At 37.3% G+C, this 19196-nt stretch overlaps 1 protein-coding gene across 2 annotated transcripts; it reads right to left on the bottom strand.

Moving 5' to 3' along the window:
* Positions 1-174: 174 nt before the first annotated feature.
* st7l (suppression of tumorigenicity 7 like) lies at positions 175-17172 on the bottom strand. 2 transcript variants are annotated; one of them, XM_039612430.1, is made up of 15 exons: positions 16988-17172; positions 16562-16644; positions 16006-16165; positions 15852-15906; positions 15195-15310; positions 14947-15052; positions 14351-14439; positions 13867-13967; positions 13631-13745; positions 13431-13503; positions 13247-13349; positions 5090-5240; positions 4531-4623; positions 4291-4430; positions 175-1988 (listed from the first exon to the last, which is right to left on the bottom strand). In XM_039612430.1, the coding sequence occupies exons 1-15, from the start codon at positions 17154-17156 to the stop codon at positions 1893-1895; spliced, it is 1650 nt and encodes a 549-aa protein (XP_039468364.1). In that variant the 5' UTR covers positions 17157-17172; the 3' UTR covers positions 175-1892. The 2 variants fall into 2 exon arrangements, with proteins under 2 accessions (XP_039468364.1, XP_031596278.1); XM_031740418.2 differs by having other exon boundaries at positions 14947-15025.
* Between the last annotated feature and the right edge of the window lie 2024 nt (positions 17173-19196).

The following is a 19196-nucleotide window of genomic DNA, read 5'->3' as shown; positions in this document are numbered from 1 at the left end:
TATATATCTCATTTTATCAGCTAAGCCATTGGCTGTGCCTCTGTAAGCCGCTTTCCACAAATCATCAAAAAATAAAGCTTGCTTATAGGAAACATCGACTTTGCCTTTAACAGGGTAAAAATGGGGCTCTTTGCAACAAACTCAAATCAGAAATACGACAAAAGCACAGAAAGGTCAATGAAAGACTAATTTATTTTGTTTTGCTTTCCAACTCATCCACGCATAGTTACAGTTGTTCACAGATCCTCCTGTCTTCAGCACACTGTTAAATTTCAGCTGCACACTAAAGATCCTTTGTGTGTCACAAATTTAAATAGACAAATACTTAAGATCAAGGTAAAACACAGAATACAGCCTAAGTAGTCACAGTTTGGACTAGGTCTGGATGATGTGTTTGTGTGTTCCCTTGCATAATAACCAGCATGCCCTTTTTTTGCTTTTGTTTTTCATTGTTATACTGATTCCATATTTTAACATTTCTATAAAAATCACCCTTTAAGCATTTTTTTCCAAACTGAGTCTATCATACTGCAGGTGTAATAAATACCAAACAGACTTTTAATCACTACACAGTAGTTTAGCTATGTAATGATCTAAAAGGCACTTTTTAAAATTATTATAACATCTTTCACTTTCTTTTCAGGATATCTGAGGAAATGCTGATACCTGAGATTTAAGGAAATTATTTTAGAAGGTCCAAGTAAATTTGTGGTTTTTAAAACTTTCTATATTACCTTTATAAGTTTTCTATGAATTAAAAACAGGTACATTTGTTTCCTGTTGTTATGTTTCAATAAGATCTTTCACTGTATACATCTAATAGAGCATATTTAATTTAATACAAAAGAGACAACCTTTCACAGAAGAAAACATTACCTTAATTATACCAGTTCAGACAGTCATCAAAAGTTTAGTAAAGTATTTGTTTAATAGGGAAATTCTGCCCACTCTAAATGCATATCAGCAGGCAGCTGAAGTGACCAACTTGACATGTTTGCCTAATGATAGATCATGAGGGTTACTGCCCCAAGTTGACCTTAAACAGCATATTTAGAATTATTTTATTTATTGTTATTGGAGATGTGAAATTGCCTATGCTGTGTGATTTTAAGTATGATAGCTGCAATTGTTGCCTCGAGATTTTTGTCAGGCAGCAGCTGAAAGAGTCTGTAGTGCACAAGTAATGCCAAAGAGGCCTAACTGACCGCTGATGATCCTATTTACATTTTGATGTTGCAGTGGTTACCCCAGAGATGTAGTGCTGAGATGTCCAGCCTTAGCGACAATAGTTGAACTGCACAGGCATTGTATACACTGCAGTCCCTCTGAGGTTATAAATCCTGCCTCTGTTTTAGGAGGCCTCAGACGTTTAAATCTGCCCTGCTAGATGTGTGTGAGGGTCGATATAGCACACTGAAATGGCATCTTTTTGATATACACAAATAAAAAGAATATGTTGTGTTTGCAAATGGGCAGGAGATCCTTTATGTACACATTTTTTCTTCCATACACAGGCAAAACCAAATTTTAATTTTTCTTTTTTTTTTATCTGAGTTAACTCAGGAACTCCTCTCACCGAGGCATTCTGGATTATTGAAAAATGCAGGATTTCCCCATGCTAACAAAAGTTAATGACCCTATGAAACTGTTGCAAATGGTATTCACCAAATGTGTTCTTGGAAAAACTCTGACTATTGGAAGAGTGTGGGAGAGCATCTTAGAAGTGGTATTACTGTGTTGATACAACTTCAGCCAACATAATCAGTAACAATGCAGCAAGTGGGCAGTAATGCTGAAGACAGGAGAGCAAACACTTTTTGTTCAAGGGTTTGGAGTGGTATTGGTGTGTGTCTGTGTGTCTGTGTGTATGCATTTGTCTGTGTTAGACGGGGTCAGATCCGAGTCAGCTGGTGCCAAAAACTGGACGGCATGAAGCTTTCCATCTTGTCTGCGAAGAAACCCAGGGGTGCAAAGAGTGTGCTGAAGAACTGAAAGTAAGAAAAGGCAGAAGTGACTTCCGGTCAGTGGTTTGTGAAATTTCTTCAATTTCAAATTAATATTACTACTACATAACATATAATTTTGAAGTCCATTTAACAATGGACTTCAAAACTTAAAAAAAAAATGTATTATGTGTTTTTTTAATATATACTTTGAGGTACAGTAAGCCTCATTTAGAAAAGATTACAAAATACTGCTGTTACACACAGTGAGAAAAATACACAGATTTAAATAAAAGTAAATACAAACTACTGTCCTCTAGCTCACCCCTTTTAAAATGGCAACATACACGGAAAAAGAAAATTATATAAGAATTCCCCACAAGCCTGACTTTTATATGCTGGGATATACAGTTGATTGCTTAGCTTTTTTTCTCCCTATAAATCAAGCTGAAGTCATTCAGTGCTGCAAATGCAAAGCACAGTTTACAATTTGGTGCAGTCAGGAAGTCAAAGGCTGAACATATTTGTACATTTCCTCAAGAAAGCAGCATCATCCAAGATTGATCATTTTACAAACTGCATTTGTAGAAAGATCGCAGATGAATCACTACATTTAAGCAGTCTCTCTATAAACTTTATATTATCCATGATTTATGCGAGACACTTTTGGACAGCAGTATCAATAACAGTCACTCTTACAGCTTCACCATCTTCAAGTGAAAAAATGAAAAAAAGTAAATAAACTATAGTATTTATTGCCGCTGGGAAAAGCTGCAGACTTACCCATAAAAAGTGAATAAAAGATTCTTAATAACCTTTGATAGTATGATTTGAGCAATAACAACAAAAGGCAAACAATAATCAAAAGCTACAATCAGACTTTATTATATTAAAGAGATAAGACTGCAGAAAAAAGAACCTCTTAAGTATATTTTTTGGTGGTAGCTTTGAACCTTTATTGTTATAGGACAGTAGTGAGAAGACAGGAAAGCTGAAGAGAGAGAACAGAGGGAAGATATGCATTAAAATGCTCAGGGTGGATTCGAACCAGGGCTACTAAATGTGCACTGACCACGTCCATCCCTTTATGACCACAGGTTATCCATCTTCCGATGGCTGCTTCCAGCAGCTTAGTGCACTATTTCACAAAACTCAAATCATGTCAAACTTTAATATCACAATGAGGTCTCTGTACTCAAATAGCCTCCACAGTCACCAGATCTCAGTCCAGTAGAGCACCTTTGGGATGTAGTTGAGAATCAGATCATGAATGTGCAGCCAACAAATCTGCAACAACTGTGAGATCTTATCATCTCATCACGGACCACAATCTCTGAGGAATGTTTCAGGCACCTTGTTGAATCTATGCCACAAAGAATTACGTTATGATGCAATTTAGATCTAGTATAAATGTTATATAACATTTGAATATAATTTAAATGCTAGCTAATAATAATAGTTAGATGTCCTCTGAAATATTACAATATGAGGTCTTGCTAAAAGTGTGTTTGATACACTTAAAATCCAATTAGTAAAAGTGGGTGATCCACAGGTAAGAAAAACACGCGGACTGTCACCACCACCAAAATCCGCCGAGTTTTCTTGCTTTTAAGAGCAGCAGATTCATAGAAATCTGTTTTTCCTCAGAAGGCAGTGAGGACCTCTGTGTTCCTCCCTCATTGGTTTTCATGCACTCTATCTGAACATCTGAACATTACACAAACCAGACTAGCGGGACTGGCTGTAAAAGTCCAATCTGCACCCAATCTTTCCCATAACAAAAGGAACAGAACTAGATGTTCTCAGATACACGCTTCAAGACTAAAAGGTCCTAATAAACAGGCTGACCATAAACAAAAGATTAGCCAAAGTAAGAAGTTTGCTAAACTGGCTAAAACACATAACACAACACTTCTATAATACACAAACACAAAATGAAGCAGTGCAAGCATCCACAAGTTCTCATCTTTAAGGCTGCATGTTTGCTGTGGGTTTAAACTTGTATTTTTCAGCTCCTTCCCACTGATAGCTAAAGTTAGACTGTAACTTGTTATCGTAAACACTGACTTTACAAGCCTTCGACTCCCATGAGCCTCCAGTGTTACTGACAGTGATAGAAGGCAGCAATTACCAAAGGAACTTAAAGGTTCGGGTTACCAATAACATCCATTAAAAAATGAGACCCAATGGTCAAAGCTAAAACTGGTCAGCCAATAACCCTGAAATCTGAGTCAAACTCATGATAAAGTTAAAAATGAAGCTGACGCCGATTTCAGTGATAAGAAATCTATAAATTCAAACCGAAAGTGTTTGAGATGAAACTGGGAAGTCAAGCAATACCACTTACTGCTTTGGCAAAGACACCCATTAGTTCAGGAAACTGATGTGTGAGCATGGCCAGCATGGCAGTGAAAGAGCAAAGGCCTGCTGTGAAGAGGATGAAGAAGGGAAGCTCTTTTTTTGGGTACACAGACACCTCGTGGAAAGCTGGAGAAAATCGAGACAAAAAGAGAAACAGTATCACAAGCAGGGCAAATGAACTTGTGTTTTAAAGAGACGAGGTTTTAAGTAGATTTAATGTACTTACAGGGCAGTAGTTCCCTATCTGCAGTTTCTGTGCATCCTGGGTAGGGGTAAAAGAGGTGACCCTTCTCCAGTGGGTAGGGAATTATTCGGAAAGCTGCAGAAGACAGTCAAAGGGGGAAAGCAGGACATTAAATCTGGGTGAATAACACACCACAAACTATGCTTAAGTGCAGCTATTTAAAACACAAATACGGAGCAATTTTCGGTAAACCATTTAAGTTGGATACAAGATACTGACATCCGGATAAAATATAACAATAATATTCTTCTTGTGATGATCTCATCCACTTAGAGTAATGCGTATTTGTGGGTGTACTGTGGATACATGACTTATGACACAATGATTAAAAAAAAAGACAGGGCAGCTGACTAGTAAAGCTTTACAACTACAAGGCTGTAGGTTCAAAACCATTATCAAGAGAACCGAAGTAGCTTTTCTAGTATAGTGTTTTCAAAGTACAGGCTAGGTTGGGTGACAGCTTACTAACATTGAAGAAAGCAAACGAGAACCTAAAACATTTATATCTGAAAAAAATGGTCAAAAAAAGAAAGGTACATACTGCCCTCCCAGGTGCAGTGTAGTAGGTTTAAGGCTCCTTCTGCCCTCTTCCAGTGCTGCAGATGGAAGAAAGCATATGCTACTGCCTCACTGTCACCCCTCTTCAAGATGTGCTCTGGAGGCAGGATCAGGCTCTTCATCTCTAATAAGTACTACAAATAGGAAGTGGAAAAAATACAGGACTTCTGTTCAGTATCTGGTCTTTTTGGTACCTTTATATCTTCATTTCTCATCCTTCTCTCAGCTGTACTGTTTAGTTTTAATTTACTGTCATACTGTGATCAGGTGCGCAAACAACATGAACTCAAACGAGCACATTGCACATTATGTTTAGTCAGTGATTCAGATTTCCACCTTTTTTTTTTTTCTTTACAGGATTTACTCAGGCATAACGAATGAAAACGTGCTTTTCAAATAGCTTTAAATGTGAATAAGTTTGCATAGATTTCTGATCCACAAGGTAAGACTGACACTTCTTTTCTTCTATGGGGATTAACTGCACATAGTCACGCTCATAAAAGACCATTCTGAGCAAAAAAAACATCCTGAATTTGTTCAGGGTTACTGACTTCTTTCAGTATGTTTTTGAAGAAGAGCAAGGAAAATAAAGCATTTAAAACAATTTCTATTCTGATAGATGGTGAGATAATGACCTGAAATTGCATGACAATTTGGACAAAGCAGCAGACAACTGTTTACTGAATCACAGTCTGGGTGTTGTCTGAGGAAGGCAATGTGGACATTGGACAACATTTTGGGACTTTTGATGCAGCCGGCACACATGTCTATGACAGTAGACCCGGCAGATTTATGACGCATCTTAGATGTAAGCTGATGGTTCTGAAATTGCATTTGGACAAATGGACTCTTAACAACATGCAACCAAAGTCTGCTCAAAAGTACAACTACTGGAAACAGAAACCAGGAAAATTAAAGCAACCAAAATCTTATCCAATGCCCACAAACTCACGTGCCCATATCCATTATTAGAGATCAGCTGACTCAACTGTACTGATGAGGGTTTGGGTTTAAAAAAAGATTCCTTGTGGTCCCAAATAACTTCATGCAGCTTCAATGTTGTCATTCATATTTTCTCCTCATTTCTCAATGAGTACTTTTTCCTTTATTGTGCAAATCCCCCGGGCTAACTCCCTGTGGAATGTAATCATATTCTGTACGTGTGAGGTATTTCTCTAGAACCTCATTCTGCAATTGTTCAAGGTGGAAGGGAACAGTTTTCCAAAGCTCTCACTCTCTCCATATATGTGAGTCAGTGTATGTGTTTTATTGTTACGGTACAGTAATATCATTCCATGAATGTGTAACATGCCCAACTTGCTCCTATTTTCTTGGCCTACTGCATAAGTTTGTCCCAGTTAGTCAGTCGGTTCACTGAGCTGACAAATCCCAGAGTTACAACTTATGGAACTTCCTCTCTCACTCTGAAATAGAAGAAATCAAGCTTTTAGAGTACATACATCAATATATTGTGTAGAGCTTTTTTTTTTTGCAATAAATGTTTTTAAAGGTCTATATCCATCAGCATAGAAGTCCTTAATGTATACCTACTGACGCTGATGAATGTGACAATCTATGCATTTCATCTCTGTGGTGGCCATTGTGGCAGGGGTCTGCTTTAAACAAAATCCAAGTGCAGTGCTGGGGCCCCCTGGGCTGGATTCCCGAGCGGCCAGCTTTGCAGTGCTTTGGATCTCAAACTGACACTTTGGGAAGGTTACCCCACAGCTAATCCTGTCTAATCCCTTCCATGGTCACAGGCTCAGTCATCCATCCATCCATCTAGCCAGTCAGACCATGCAGCTTCACCATCCCTGACCCTGTCCCCTACCCCCATCCCCATAATCACTTACTACCAAGGCTCATCATTGTCTTTCTCCAATTTGTCTTTACATATTTTCAGCTTGCTATGTTCCAGGCCCTATAACTGCTACCTGTCTCACCCATTTTTCCTACTGCCTGTAGCTGCGCATCATTTTCTTTCTTTCTCAGTTGACATGCAGATTCTTACATTTCTCATCACATATTATTTTTAGACACCTATACATAGCTGTACAAAAAAGCTTGCAAATTTACACCTATGTTACCTCTGTCCTTCTCATCTCTCATACCTCTCAGCTTCACGGGTAAAGGCTCAATTAAGCAGCCTACCATCATAAAGCAACACTTAAGTTATCATCTGTACTTCACAGGATTTTAGTGGACTGTACTGTCTTGCAGTTTTTCTCTGTCCATCCTGACATTCTCTGTAACAGCAATCGGCAGCCAAGAGACAACCAGAAGGTGCTTGTTTGCCCTTCTCACTTATCCTGTCTGACTTACTTACATCAGCTCTACTCGGTTCAGCCAAGGCACTTGACTGTCTTCATCTTCTTCCTTCCTTTATTCTCAGCACAAACATTTCACCATGCTCTATTCCCTCTCAGAGGAGAGGCAGCTAGCCAGCTCGACCACCACAGACGAAACCTATCACTGGTTTATTGTGGTGGATTATAAAACCACCCTAACTGCTAAAATAATGCACATTAAGTTTATGCAACACAACAAAGGATAGCATAAAATAGAAGAAAGAACTTAGTGAGTAGGGAAGCAAGCTTTAATTCAGACCATTTATCAGCAAGCAAGCCAATTCGTTCCTTCAGTAAAACAGAGGTGTTTTTTTTCGATTATTATTATTTCCTGTATTTCAATATATTTGAGCTCAAAACATGATTTTATAAAAAATCAGACACTAAGATCCCTATAAAATATACAAGGATATTATACTTTAAATTTATTAATTGAGGACAGGCATTCAATTTTCTTTAGATGTAGATGACATCAATAATCCTAAAGGTGAACTTGTAAGGAAAAGTGGGTCATGCAGCAATACAATGACATAAGCATAAAAGTTCTTCTACAAAAGAACAGTAGAGAAAAACAAAGGTGGGGTTTTAGAAGAGTTAAGTCAAAATCCTGACTAATAATCATGCTGGAAGGATCTAAAGCAAGCAGTTCATGGAAGAAACACCACCAACATCCCACAGTACCTCGTAATGTTGCTATAGTAAAGATTCACAAACTTTTAATGATCATGTTCCTTGAAAATACATAAATGACCAAGTAAATATTTCTAATTTTTTAACTGGGTTAACTTCAACTACTTATAGGTATTCTGAGAAGATCAGATGATATTTTGATCGATATTCATCCAGAAATTAGGACAATTCTAAAAGATTCACAAACTTTCAAGCACCACCGTACTTCTACATATTTTTTAGTAAAACCTGAATATTTTTGTATGTATTTTTTATCTCTGTTGTTAATAAAGAGTGGACAGTACATGGCACACATATGTCTGGGTGTTTCTATGTTTTAAGACTAACCATTTAGAGTGGCTGGCTGCTCAGCTGTCCTTCCTTGCATGCCATGGCATTAGAACTGGTGACACCTCAGTCACACCCCCACCTCCCTGTTCTGCAGCCTTCCTCTGCACTCCCTGTCGCTTCTTTGATGAGGGGATTGAATTTCATGTGTTCTCCTTTCATCCCTGGGCAGTCATAAGCTCAGAGCATAACTCATAAGCTTCCTTTTGATTCTAATCTGCGGCACTTTGCCGCACACAATGGAGCGCAGAGGCAACATGCCATCAACCCTGTAGTTGTTTATAATTTTTGGCCAAATATGTGAACAATGGAAAAACACAAAGAAAAGTTTAAAGTTTAATTTTTTTTTTTAAATATATAATTTTAACAAACATTGACACCAGCTACTTCATCTTGTGCCACAGGTAAGGGAACTTATATTTGTCCCCAAGTGGGCGAAACTTAAACCACAGTCCAAGTCCTTTAACTACCCCATTTTTGTCATCTATATGAAACCTCGTCCATCTTAATTCAGAACAAACCCAAATGCTCGTATTCCGTCTCAATTTACAAATCAAATAGCCAATTTCAGTGATACACTTAGAAAAAAAACTCTGGTTTTCTGAGCCTTGACAGGCAATCTAGAGGAGAGAATGTCATTGAGAATGGGGTGAGATAAAAAACTGCCATTTAAAGTGGGGTAAACTAGCAAAGTAAATAGGCCTGGGTCGCTTTGAGCGCTTCAGATTGAATGCATGTTAGCAAAAATGGTAGTAAAAATAAATGTAAAGCAGATTTAGCGAGCAGGGACATTTGATCAGTTATCCAAGCATCTGGGAAACTGTCAGTTTCTTAACCACTGGCTGCTACAGAGGATAACTGGAATGGACAGGCAGATGTAGAAATGAGTGGAGGATAAATAGAAGAGGACAAGAAGATGAGGAGGAGAAGAAAATAGAAGGGAGAAAAAGAGAAGAGGAGGAAATTAGATGGATGAAAAGCTGGTGAGGAGAAGAGGCTGAGCGAGAGCACTGAACCAGCTGTGCAAATGAAGTGTGTGTGTGTGTGTCTGTATATGGAAGTAGATTTTTGTGTGTGCATAGCCTTTTAAGCAGTCTGAATGAACTCATGTGATGTAGCCTAGTATTAGATTCATATATAATCTGCTTGGCATGCTTGATAACACACTCACCACTTAATGCTTGGAGCAACAATGCTCCTTCAGTATTGTGTACCACAGGCTACTGCACTGTTTTTATTGTGTGACTGTATGGACGGTAACGACAGTCTGACTAAAGTCAGTTAACCACCTGAGTTTGGACTGAAATGAAAGCATGATCATAACGCTTGGCTCAGCTTCTCATCATACAGAGAATAAATTCTGCTGACTTTGACTTCTTCGAGGAGCTCCAGTAGTTCAATGTTTATTAAATTTGTTTTTGAGAAGTAGCTTGAAAATCCAAAGGACTGCAATGGTGGTGATCTCATTTATCAATCTAGGAGGATGACATTTTGGCTGCAGTGAGAAATACTATAGTATGCTATATCAAGACCTACACAAATATATTTAAAGTCCTCAATGCACAAGTTCTTATACCTAATAACAACTATACTTACTTAATTCTTCACCTACTGCCATTAATTGTTTTCCAGTGCTTTGGAAAAAAGAATTTATGGCTAGCACACTTAATCAAGTAGCTGTTAGCTTTTTTTTTCTTATGTAGATTTAACCTGCAAATTGGAAATTGGTCACTTATTCTTTTGCCCAATGACTTCTCTAAACTTTGGATCACAACAGCCAAAGCTCCTCTACTCTGCTTGCACCGGTTGAGTGCAATACTATCTGTTCTGGATTCTTTACAGTAACAAAAACATACTCCCCTTCTCTTATCAAGCCAACTATAATGCATCTTCTGTGGTCTCACGTACATGTTTTAGTTTATTACTTCTTTTTTTAGTGGGTTTAATGTTGTCTGAAGTTTAACTGAAATTTATAGATGCTTTGGTAGGACAAAAAAGTTAGATGTACTGTGGAAAGATCATAAAAAAAAAACATTAAATCTGTACTGAAACCAATTACTATAAAAAATGAGAAATGACTCTGATAACCCAAAATCACTTTCAGTTCAAATGGGCAGATGCTGATAGTTTTGAGACTTTGTCTTTAAAACAGTTCTGAAGTTTTCATCAGCTGATGGAAACATGATGGTGTGATCTGGCTGGTATAGTTCTTGTATTAGAAACTTTGCCAAAGCAACAGTTGTCCTACAGTTGAGGAAACTAAACTCAGATGTTCTTTTTTTTTTTTTAAAAGCCTCATGCACCAAATCTGCTTTTGGTGACAACAAGCCCGCCCATTTAAAGAGGCCAAAGGAGTCGCAGGTGCACTCATCTCTTAGACATGCCACACAACACAAAGCAACACCCCCTCCTTCCCTACTGTTGCATTTCCATACCCAGTGCTCTGCTATGAGAGCACTGGGTATGCACCAGATTCCAGAGTCAAATGCTGAAAGACGAGCTGTCCAATAATCCTCCATGAAAGGTGTGTTAAAATTTCATAATGTCATTTAGCCATTCACCTCAATTCAAAGAAGTCATTTTGACAAAGTTGGCAGTGTGACATTCAGACTGTCTGTTTGGCTCAAACAAGGGATGAGGGGATAAGGGAACATGAGAGGATAAGAAACAAGATGAGGGTATGTGATGAGAGGAAAGAGGACGGCTGCCTCTGGGCAGAATGGGAAGGGAGCAGTTGGAGAGATATTGAAGATGAGGGCCCTCACTTTAAAATCAAAGGCTGGATCAAAGTGCTGGCTGATGTTTCCCCCTCCGTGCATGCAAACACACAGCTTCTCTTTCTCTCTCTCAGAATAGGAGTCTGTGAAATGAAATAACACCACACTACAAAGGCTGAACTGGGACAAAACTCTGTTGCATCTGGTTGTGTATCAATCTGTGTGCATGTGGACGTGTGACATCTAAACCTGTGGGAACTGATGTGAAAAGAGATATGCAGCTAGAGTCCCACAGAGCTGTGATAATATGACCAACTCATCACCAAGTTAAAAAATATTCTTTGCACTAAAAAACTGGTAAGAACAATATAGACTTGATACCAAAAATAGTGTTCCGACTTAAAAAAATGAAATATGCTGATCAAATTTGTATACATTGTATAATAACTACAACAATAATAAACATAATATATATAAATATATATAAATATCAATCTAATAACAATCAAAGTGAATTGTATACTGTAGAAAAATCCATGGTCTAGAGATGACACTACCAGTGAGAAAATAACCTTTACTGACATCTCCTGGTGAGCCAGCACCACAGAATGAATGGAATGAAAGCTGCAGTAGTTGCACCACCTATTACAGTCAAAATAACTCGCTTTTGATTGACTGTTTACTTAACTGTCTGCTTTTCCTGTTTGTCCTGTATGGAACCTTTACAAATGGCAGCCATGTGAGTGTCACGTGATTAGACTAGATACAGGCAGTGAAATTGAAAGTAACGTCAAACTAAACTTCTGCCTTTTGTTTGTATGTCTCCCCGTACAGGTAAAGTTGCAGTTTACGTCCATGTCTGTGCAGACTCATGTAATATATGAACTCAAGGCTCTGAAATAATTTAATATCTGGGCAACAAACACTAGTATCACAAACTGAGTATCCATTCAACTGTGAAATCTGGTCAGAATTTCCTCTTCAGTTCATTAGCTGAAAAAGCTGTTTTTTCAGAATATTAAGGTGTCACAGTGAGACTGTCCTCTGACCTTTCGCCTCTAAAATGCCAGTTTTTCATCATTTTCACCTACATAAGGCAACGGTGAAATTTTGTAACAGAAAGCGCATTCTTGAGTGACCAAAATACATTTTTTGTGAGGTTAGAGTGACTTTTGAATTTCATCACCTCATACTTCATACTCATACTTCCAATTCCAAATGATGTGTCCAGTAAAACGTGATGGATAAACAGAACTATCCATCCAATAAAAAAAGAAGAAAAAACAAAAAACAATCCACCAAACCACTTGTGGCACACGGATGAAGGACGTGAACTGACAGTGTTACAATGCCTCAAGACCGTTTGTGTGGAGATAAAAAAGGTTTAAATTCAAAAACATAAACATTTTCTCAGTGTAAAGATGCTTATTATTATTTTAACAGTACATCTCAGTTTTTTTATATGATAAAGAAATGTTGCTGTAGCACAGAGAACTCTATCAGCACCAAAAATGTCTAAATTAACATAACCCCCCTCAACCTGATGCAAAGACATTTCCATAGTAGATAGTGAAAGAGAGTTTTTAAAAAAAATACAAGAAATCTTCTGTTTTAGGTGTTATTGTTTATCTAATTAGGGTGGCGATCTTTATCAGTAAAAAAGCTGTAAAACCAATGAAAATACATTGAAAAGTGGGCACCACTTAATCTCAGCGGCCCAGGTTTGAATCATACCTGCGGCCCTTTGCTGCGTTTCTTCCCCCTCTCTTTCTCCCCAGTTTCCTGTCTATTTTCACTGTTAAACTATCCAATAAAAGCCGGAAATGCAAAAAAACGGAAAAAAAACAATACAGTTAAAAGTGCAAAATCTATGCCCTCGTTTTTTTTCCCAAAGCCATCCAGTGGGTTGGAATGGAGTCTTTGGTGGGGCAATTCCAGCCCCGGGCTTTGTGTTTGACAGCCTGGTTTAAAGATCATCTGATCACTAATGTATGTTTTCATTTATAGGCAAACATTGCAGGATGAAGACCTATGTTTGCTGTCAGATAAATGACTGACCTTTGGCACGTGGGGATTAAACTCAACGGCTCTGTGTATGGCCTCCACAGCATTCATCTCTGCCGTGCTTAGCCCCCGCCTGGATGCTGCCTCTGGTGAAAACCTAAGACATCACATCTCACATTAGTGACAAAGTTAGGGCAATCACATACAACAACTGAAGCTAACAGAAAAGATAACTTACTTATCTGAGACAGCCCGTGCTTTCAGCAGTGCAGATGTATAGCATATAGTAGCTGATTTTGGCAAACTGATGTCTAAAGTAGAAGCAAAAGTTGTGTTTATGTGACTGGGCATGCAACTCAAATGACTGACCTACTTTGTGCAAAATCATGGTATGTTGATATTCAAAAGTATTTAAATATTTGTTGAGTTTAGTCTTACCATCATATTTTGCAAGGACTGCTTGCACATCAGCATATGCCTGAAGCTCTAGAAGAGCCTCAAGGAGGTTTTCGTGTATATTTAACATTCCCAACAATGGGAACTCCTTCATTAACTGTAAAGAGATAAAACATATTAAGGTTCACAGTTTTAGTTACAGTAAACATGTCGACACAGTTACATACTTTCCGTGACAAAACAATAAAGCAGTAAACATGTTTAAAGGTGATACTCACATCTCTCATCATTTTTACTGCTTCTTTAATTCGCCCCAACTTGCGTGCACACATTGCCAATCTGCGTTTAATGTATACTAGAAGGTTGATATCTTTTCCTGCTGTATTGCAAAGAGAAAATATTTCACTGCAAAGCAAAATAACTATCAGTTTAAAAAACAAAACAAATTAAACTGTATTGTGTATGAATCATCACGCTACATTTTATGGTCCAATGTAAAGCACTGATGTTATCTTGGAGCTGTAATTCTTCCATCATGAGAGGGAGTGTAAAAAAATAATACACTTTGCTGTATCATATCTATCTGTGGCATATTGTTGTTGAGAGGTCCATACTGAAGTACTACACTGCACAACGTGGGTAAGGGCATGCAGCACAAGCAGGATTAATATACAGTGTTGAGTTACTCTTCATCTACTGAGCTTTCTTTGTACTACTATGCTCTAGAGTCCTTTATTGTACTGCACTAAAATCCATCCTTACCAATACTTAGAGCTTTTTTAAAAAGGCGTTCGGCTTCTGTGATAGTTGTTGCTTCTTCCTCTGCTAGAAGCACATAGGCTGCAGCACATCTACACAAATGTACACAAGAAATTAATGTATTTATAAATAGCAATCCAAGCTGTTTTTTATAGTGCACAAGAAAATATTTATATTTACTCACAAATAAAAAATAAGAGATGATGTAATAACAAAGACAAAACTTGAGAATGGTAGCACCCTTAAAGAGGCTAATATACTGTATATACACATTATAATGGAAATATATTAATGCAGTTAAACAAAACTCAGCACAATAAAGACACTTCAAAGATTATTTAATTATTATAAATACCATATAAAGCTGTCTGAATTTACTTGTACTCTAAACTCTAAGTACTCTAAATTTAAGATTCTAAACTGCAGCACCAACCTCAAAAAAGAAGAAAAAACACTTTCACTTTCTTTTTCTCATTAATGTGATGGCAATATAAATGGAATACAGTCTCACTTTAATGAAGCCTAACACTGAGGCGTTTGAGGTTGCAGGTGTCTAGAAATATGTATGGCGAGGTTCACTGTGTACGAGTAGAACTCACTGGTGGTTGATCTCTATGGCCTGATAAGCTGCCCTGATCCTGGCTTGAGGATTTCTCTCTCTCCAGGCCTTCTGCATCACTGTAAGAAGATGATCATCTAGGCTTACTGCAATATAGATGTGAGTTTATGGTACTGGTATACAAACCTGTAGTGCTTCACATCATAAAAAAGGAATTTCTGACATGTATTGCATGTATGCATTGATTGCATGGATTTTAGCAATTTTCCTCATCTTTTTATAACTCACCAGCATCCTCTGGCCTTAACTGCTGGGTGTCTCCTGTGAAGAAGGTCTGATGATCTTGAGCAGACAGGTTCATATCATAATATGTTAAGGGTTCCTTCCCAGTCACCCAGGTGTACCTGTTGTACACAGAGTAAAAATAATAGCTTCCATTTTATGGTTCAGTGAATCAAATTAAAAAAATAATACTTCTGCACTAAAGACAAAAAGTAGGTTTAAATCATTACAAATCTTTAGAAAAATTCAGATATTATGAATTACTCATTTTAAAGGGTACAGTCAGTAGTTTTTTTAAGGTTATTTAACAGAAAAAAAAATAATGTTCATTCACATAGCAGCAGGCACTGGTTGGTGAAAGCTGCCATGTTGCCTCCTTGTCTTGAATACAGTGGCTAAGATGGACATTGCCATTGTTCCTGATAAGTTTTATATATTTAGCTAAAGATTGGCCACATATGTAGCATACCTTACAACATTCTTTTGATCTAAAAATCACAAATAGCTCTTTCTCCTCCTCCACCACTGCTCTATCAATTAAGCTGACTGCAATCTGCAATCTACTGACATCAAGTGGTGAGATTTTACACACTTAACCTTTATGACATTTAAATATGTTTAAGCCACATAATTATCTGATTAAAATCTTAAACAAAAACATACCTGTTATATTCAGCTCCTCTAAAAAGATTCAAAGGATTTCGCCAGACCTTGCACTCTACAAACAGGAAGAGATTGTTGTTACTGTTTACATAAATATGAATAATAATTCTATGATCGGCTGCATCATGTACATTTTTTTTTTTTTTTTTTTTACCTGAAACGCTGGGCCTGGGCTCTGCATCTCCATTAACTGATGAGAACAGACCAGTTGTGGAGCTGCTTTCCACTCCACCCAGCAAAGGACGCAGGTGGCTCACCGATACTTGTTCAATAAACGAAGTCCCATATTTACGAAAATACCACCATTCAAATATCTGTAATAAAAACATAAACGGTTAATATGCTTTTATTAATATGTGCCTTAAAAGCAAATCTGATCAGAAAACTAGTGATGTGCCATTACACAGCCTGAACATTTGTATTGGTATTTGTTATTTACTTTGTGCTAAATAAACCTTCAAATTGAAATTGATGAATTTAAACACTTAAAAAGCTAAATAATAATAATACTAATAATAATAATAATAATGATGATTAAAGGTTTTATAATGATTTTTTTGGGTTTCTTCTGAACATAAGAAGGAATGAAAATGAAAAATTATAATTAAATATATACGTTATACGTTACAAAGCAGTGTTAGTTAAAACTGAATGTATTAAAATGTGTAACGCTTAAAATGTAATTTATGGTGATAAAGAAATTAACTCACAAGGATGAGTCCAGAAATAAGAGAGGAGGTTCCAGTGAGAGCCACGTAAAATTTGGGTGTCAGTGTGTTTAAAAACACTGAAGCTGAAAGAAGAAAATAAAGGAGACACTTACGCGTTTTAATAAAAACATTAAAAATATTCAACTTCGATGGTCCTTAGCAGGTGACATTTAGCTCACAGTAGCAAACTTGGTAACACAAATCATAAACTACTTAATTTCGACTGCATTCAGTATGATCTACGGTAGGAGAAAATGCAAAATGTGTCTGCCAATTAATATCTAAATACAAGCTTTACTTTTAACCAGAAAGTCGCCGCTGTTCGTGTCTCAATAACACAGACAGCGAGCTGTCAAACCAACAGCTTTCGCTAAAGCTATACACCCGTAGGCTAACAATAGCTAGCTAGCATCTGCCTTAATTCACCTGAGGTAAGAGTTTCCTGCAGTTTCAGCGGACTCCACAGGACGTATAGCATTATCAGCACCATCCCGAACCAAAGGAAGCACACATACGTCCATGACCAAGAGAGCCAAGACTTCAGTTTCTCTGTGAATCCGGGTGACTGGGGATTACTGCCAGTGCTGTCCTCCATGTTTCTCCGGATGTCTGTAAACAGAGGAGTCACGTGACCACGGACCAACAAGACTTCTATTTTGAAATCGTTGCAAGAAAAGTGTTTCCGGAGGCTAGAGAAAAACGTGCATGTATTTTTTTGCACACATGTACACGCTATTTACTCCTCATCTAAACCAAAGAAGCTATTATCACTATTAGAACGTATACTTTGCATACAAACGTCTTGCGACTGAATTTATTAATACTATACTATAAACAGCTTTATATTTTAAATACCAAAATACTGAAACTATTAATAAGCACTTCAAGAGCGCAAAACTCACCTCAGCTCACTCTCTAGCCAGTATTTAATTGTAAGAGAAAAGTGTTGTATTTTGTATATATTCATTAAAAATATATATTTTGGTTCTTTTTAAAAGTACTCGAAGAAGTCTACAGTGCAGTAAAAATCAGACAAGGGTAGCATGACATATATGTACTTTGATTACACAAGCATTATGTAGGAGCAGGTGGTATTGATTTGTAAATAACTGGATACAAATATTTTCAGCTTTTGAAAAACAATTCGCTATTTTTTTTTTTTATCTTGTCTTGTCTGGCAGCATTTGCAAACAGAATTATGATCTGAATGCACTCGCAATTCTCATAATCGTAATTCTGACTGGAAAAGCTACTACAGTATATTTCTAACTAACTATACACAGAAAGCAATGTGATTAGTAATGTGATATTTAGAATCCCCAAATATCATTACCTATATGCCTATATGTTGTCAATACAGTCAATAGCAGTAAGAAACATAGTTTTATCACTTTGACCTTTAGATCAATCAATTAACCTTGAAGGGAAGATCAGAGGTCAAATGTTAACATAGCTTCTGTATGTGGGCAATACACATCACATTTTACAGTTACAGAAAGAATGACACACACACAAACTAAACCAGCTTCCTTACCGGAGGTTAAACTATGGAGAAACATTAAAAAAAGACACATTACATAACCACTAGAGCTTTAGCTAACAAATATTTACACAAGTATTTGTTTATTTTACTCAGATTGTAAAAGCAATGGGATTTTGTAATGATGATTTGTTTTTTTTGTTAACTAATAAAGAGGCCATTAAATATTATTTTATGGAGATATGCTTAGCAGTTATTTTGTTAATAAACTCCTGTAGACCTTAATAAACCACTTTCTTGGTAGATACGGTGCTTAAGCTCTTATGAATATTTGCTGACGATAATTATCTTGGCCATTAAATGTAGCAAAACTGCAGGCAATCATTCCCCAGTTAATTTCCCTGCCCGTACTGTCTGTTCCTATTCGTGGTCAGCAAGTGGGGCTGTTACACCACCAACCCATTGACTTTTGTTTCCATCGTTGTACTGCAGGTGGAGACAATGTTCCGTTTTGCTGGGCTCCTTTTAGTTTCACTACAATGTTTTAGAAATCCATGTCCTCCTGCATGAAGGTGTTCTCTTTCATCTCTTTCACCTAATACATTCTGTAAATTAGTTTCCAACTATTTTTGCACTCCTTATCTCTGGTGAAGAGTTGGATTCAAATGCTGTGGTTTTATTCATACTGCCAGTCACTGTCAGTTAGTATCCTATTCATTTACCTAACCAAAATGCATACGGACAAAAATGCATAACTCAAACAGATTACTGGCACAAGAAAGAAATGTATTTTTGGATACATACTTTCAGCAGCACTTCCCACCTTGTGTGATTGATTCACATCTCCTAACCGGGCAGGAATAAATGCGATTTGTTGGAGTGCATTCTAGTTGGAGGTTACAGGTACTGAATGACAGAGAACCAGATTTGGTCCTACTCACACATGCCCTTGGGTGTTTTTCTGCCTGATGCTGATGGACAAGAACACGCAGGGTTAAAGGCCTGTCATATAAATCAGGTACAATCACTTTAGAGGTGAAAACATGCATGATGCTACTGACAGGGAGAAATAGAGGGGGAAATGAAAAAGAGACTAAGAGGAAGGAAAGAGGAACGAGACAGGCTTGCAGAAGTTATCTGGAGTATATAGTATGA

This window comes from Oreochromis aureus, linkage group 5 (assembly GCF_013358895.1).
Source record: "Oreochromis aureus strain Israel breed Guangdong linkage group 5, ZZ_aureus, whole genome shotgun sequence".
Taxonomy (NCBI): Eukaryota; Metazoa; Chordata; class Actinopteri; order Cichliformes; family Cichlidae; genus Oreochromis; species Oreochromis aureus.
The sequence above is the reverse complement of the archived record's forward strand: the minus strand, read 5'-3'. Positions and strand labels throughout refer to the sequence as shown.

Excerpts from the sequence above, each read along its gene's own strand:
- st7l (XM_039612430.1), bottom strand. The coding sequence starts at position 17,156 with ATGGAGGACAGCACTGGCAGTAATCCCCAGTCACCCGGATTCACAGAG. Across the intron at positions 16,166-16,561 it reads TTATTTCTGGACTCATCCTT|ATATTTGAATGGTGGTATTT; the intron begins GTGAGTTAATTT and ends TTTTTATTACAG. Across the intron at positions 4,431-4,530 it reads AGATAGGGAACTACTGCCCT|CTTTCCACGAGGTGTCTGTG; the intron begins GTAAGTACATTA and ends GATTTTCTCCAG.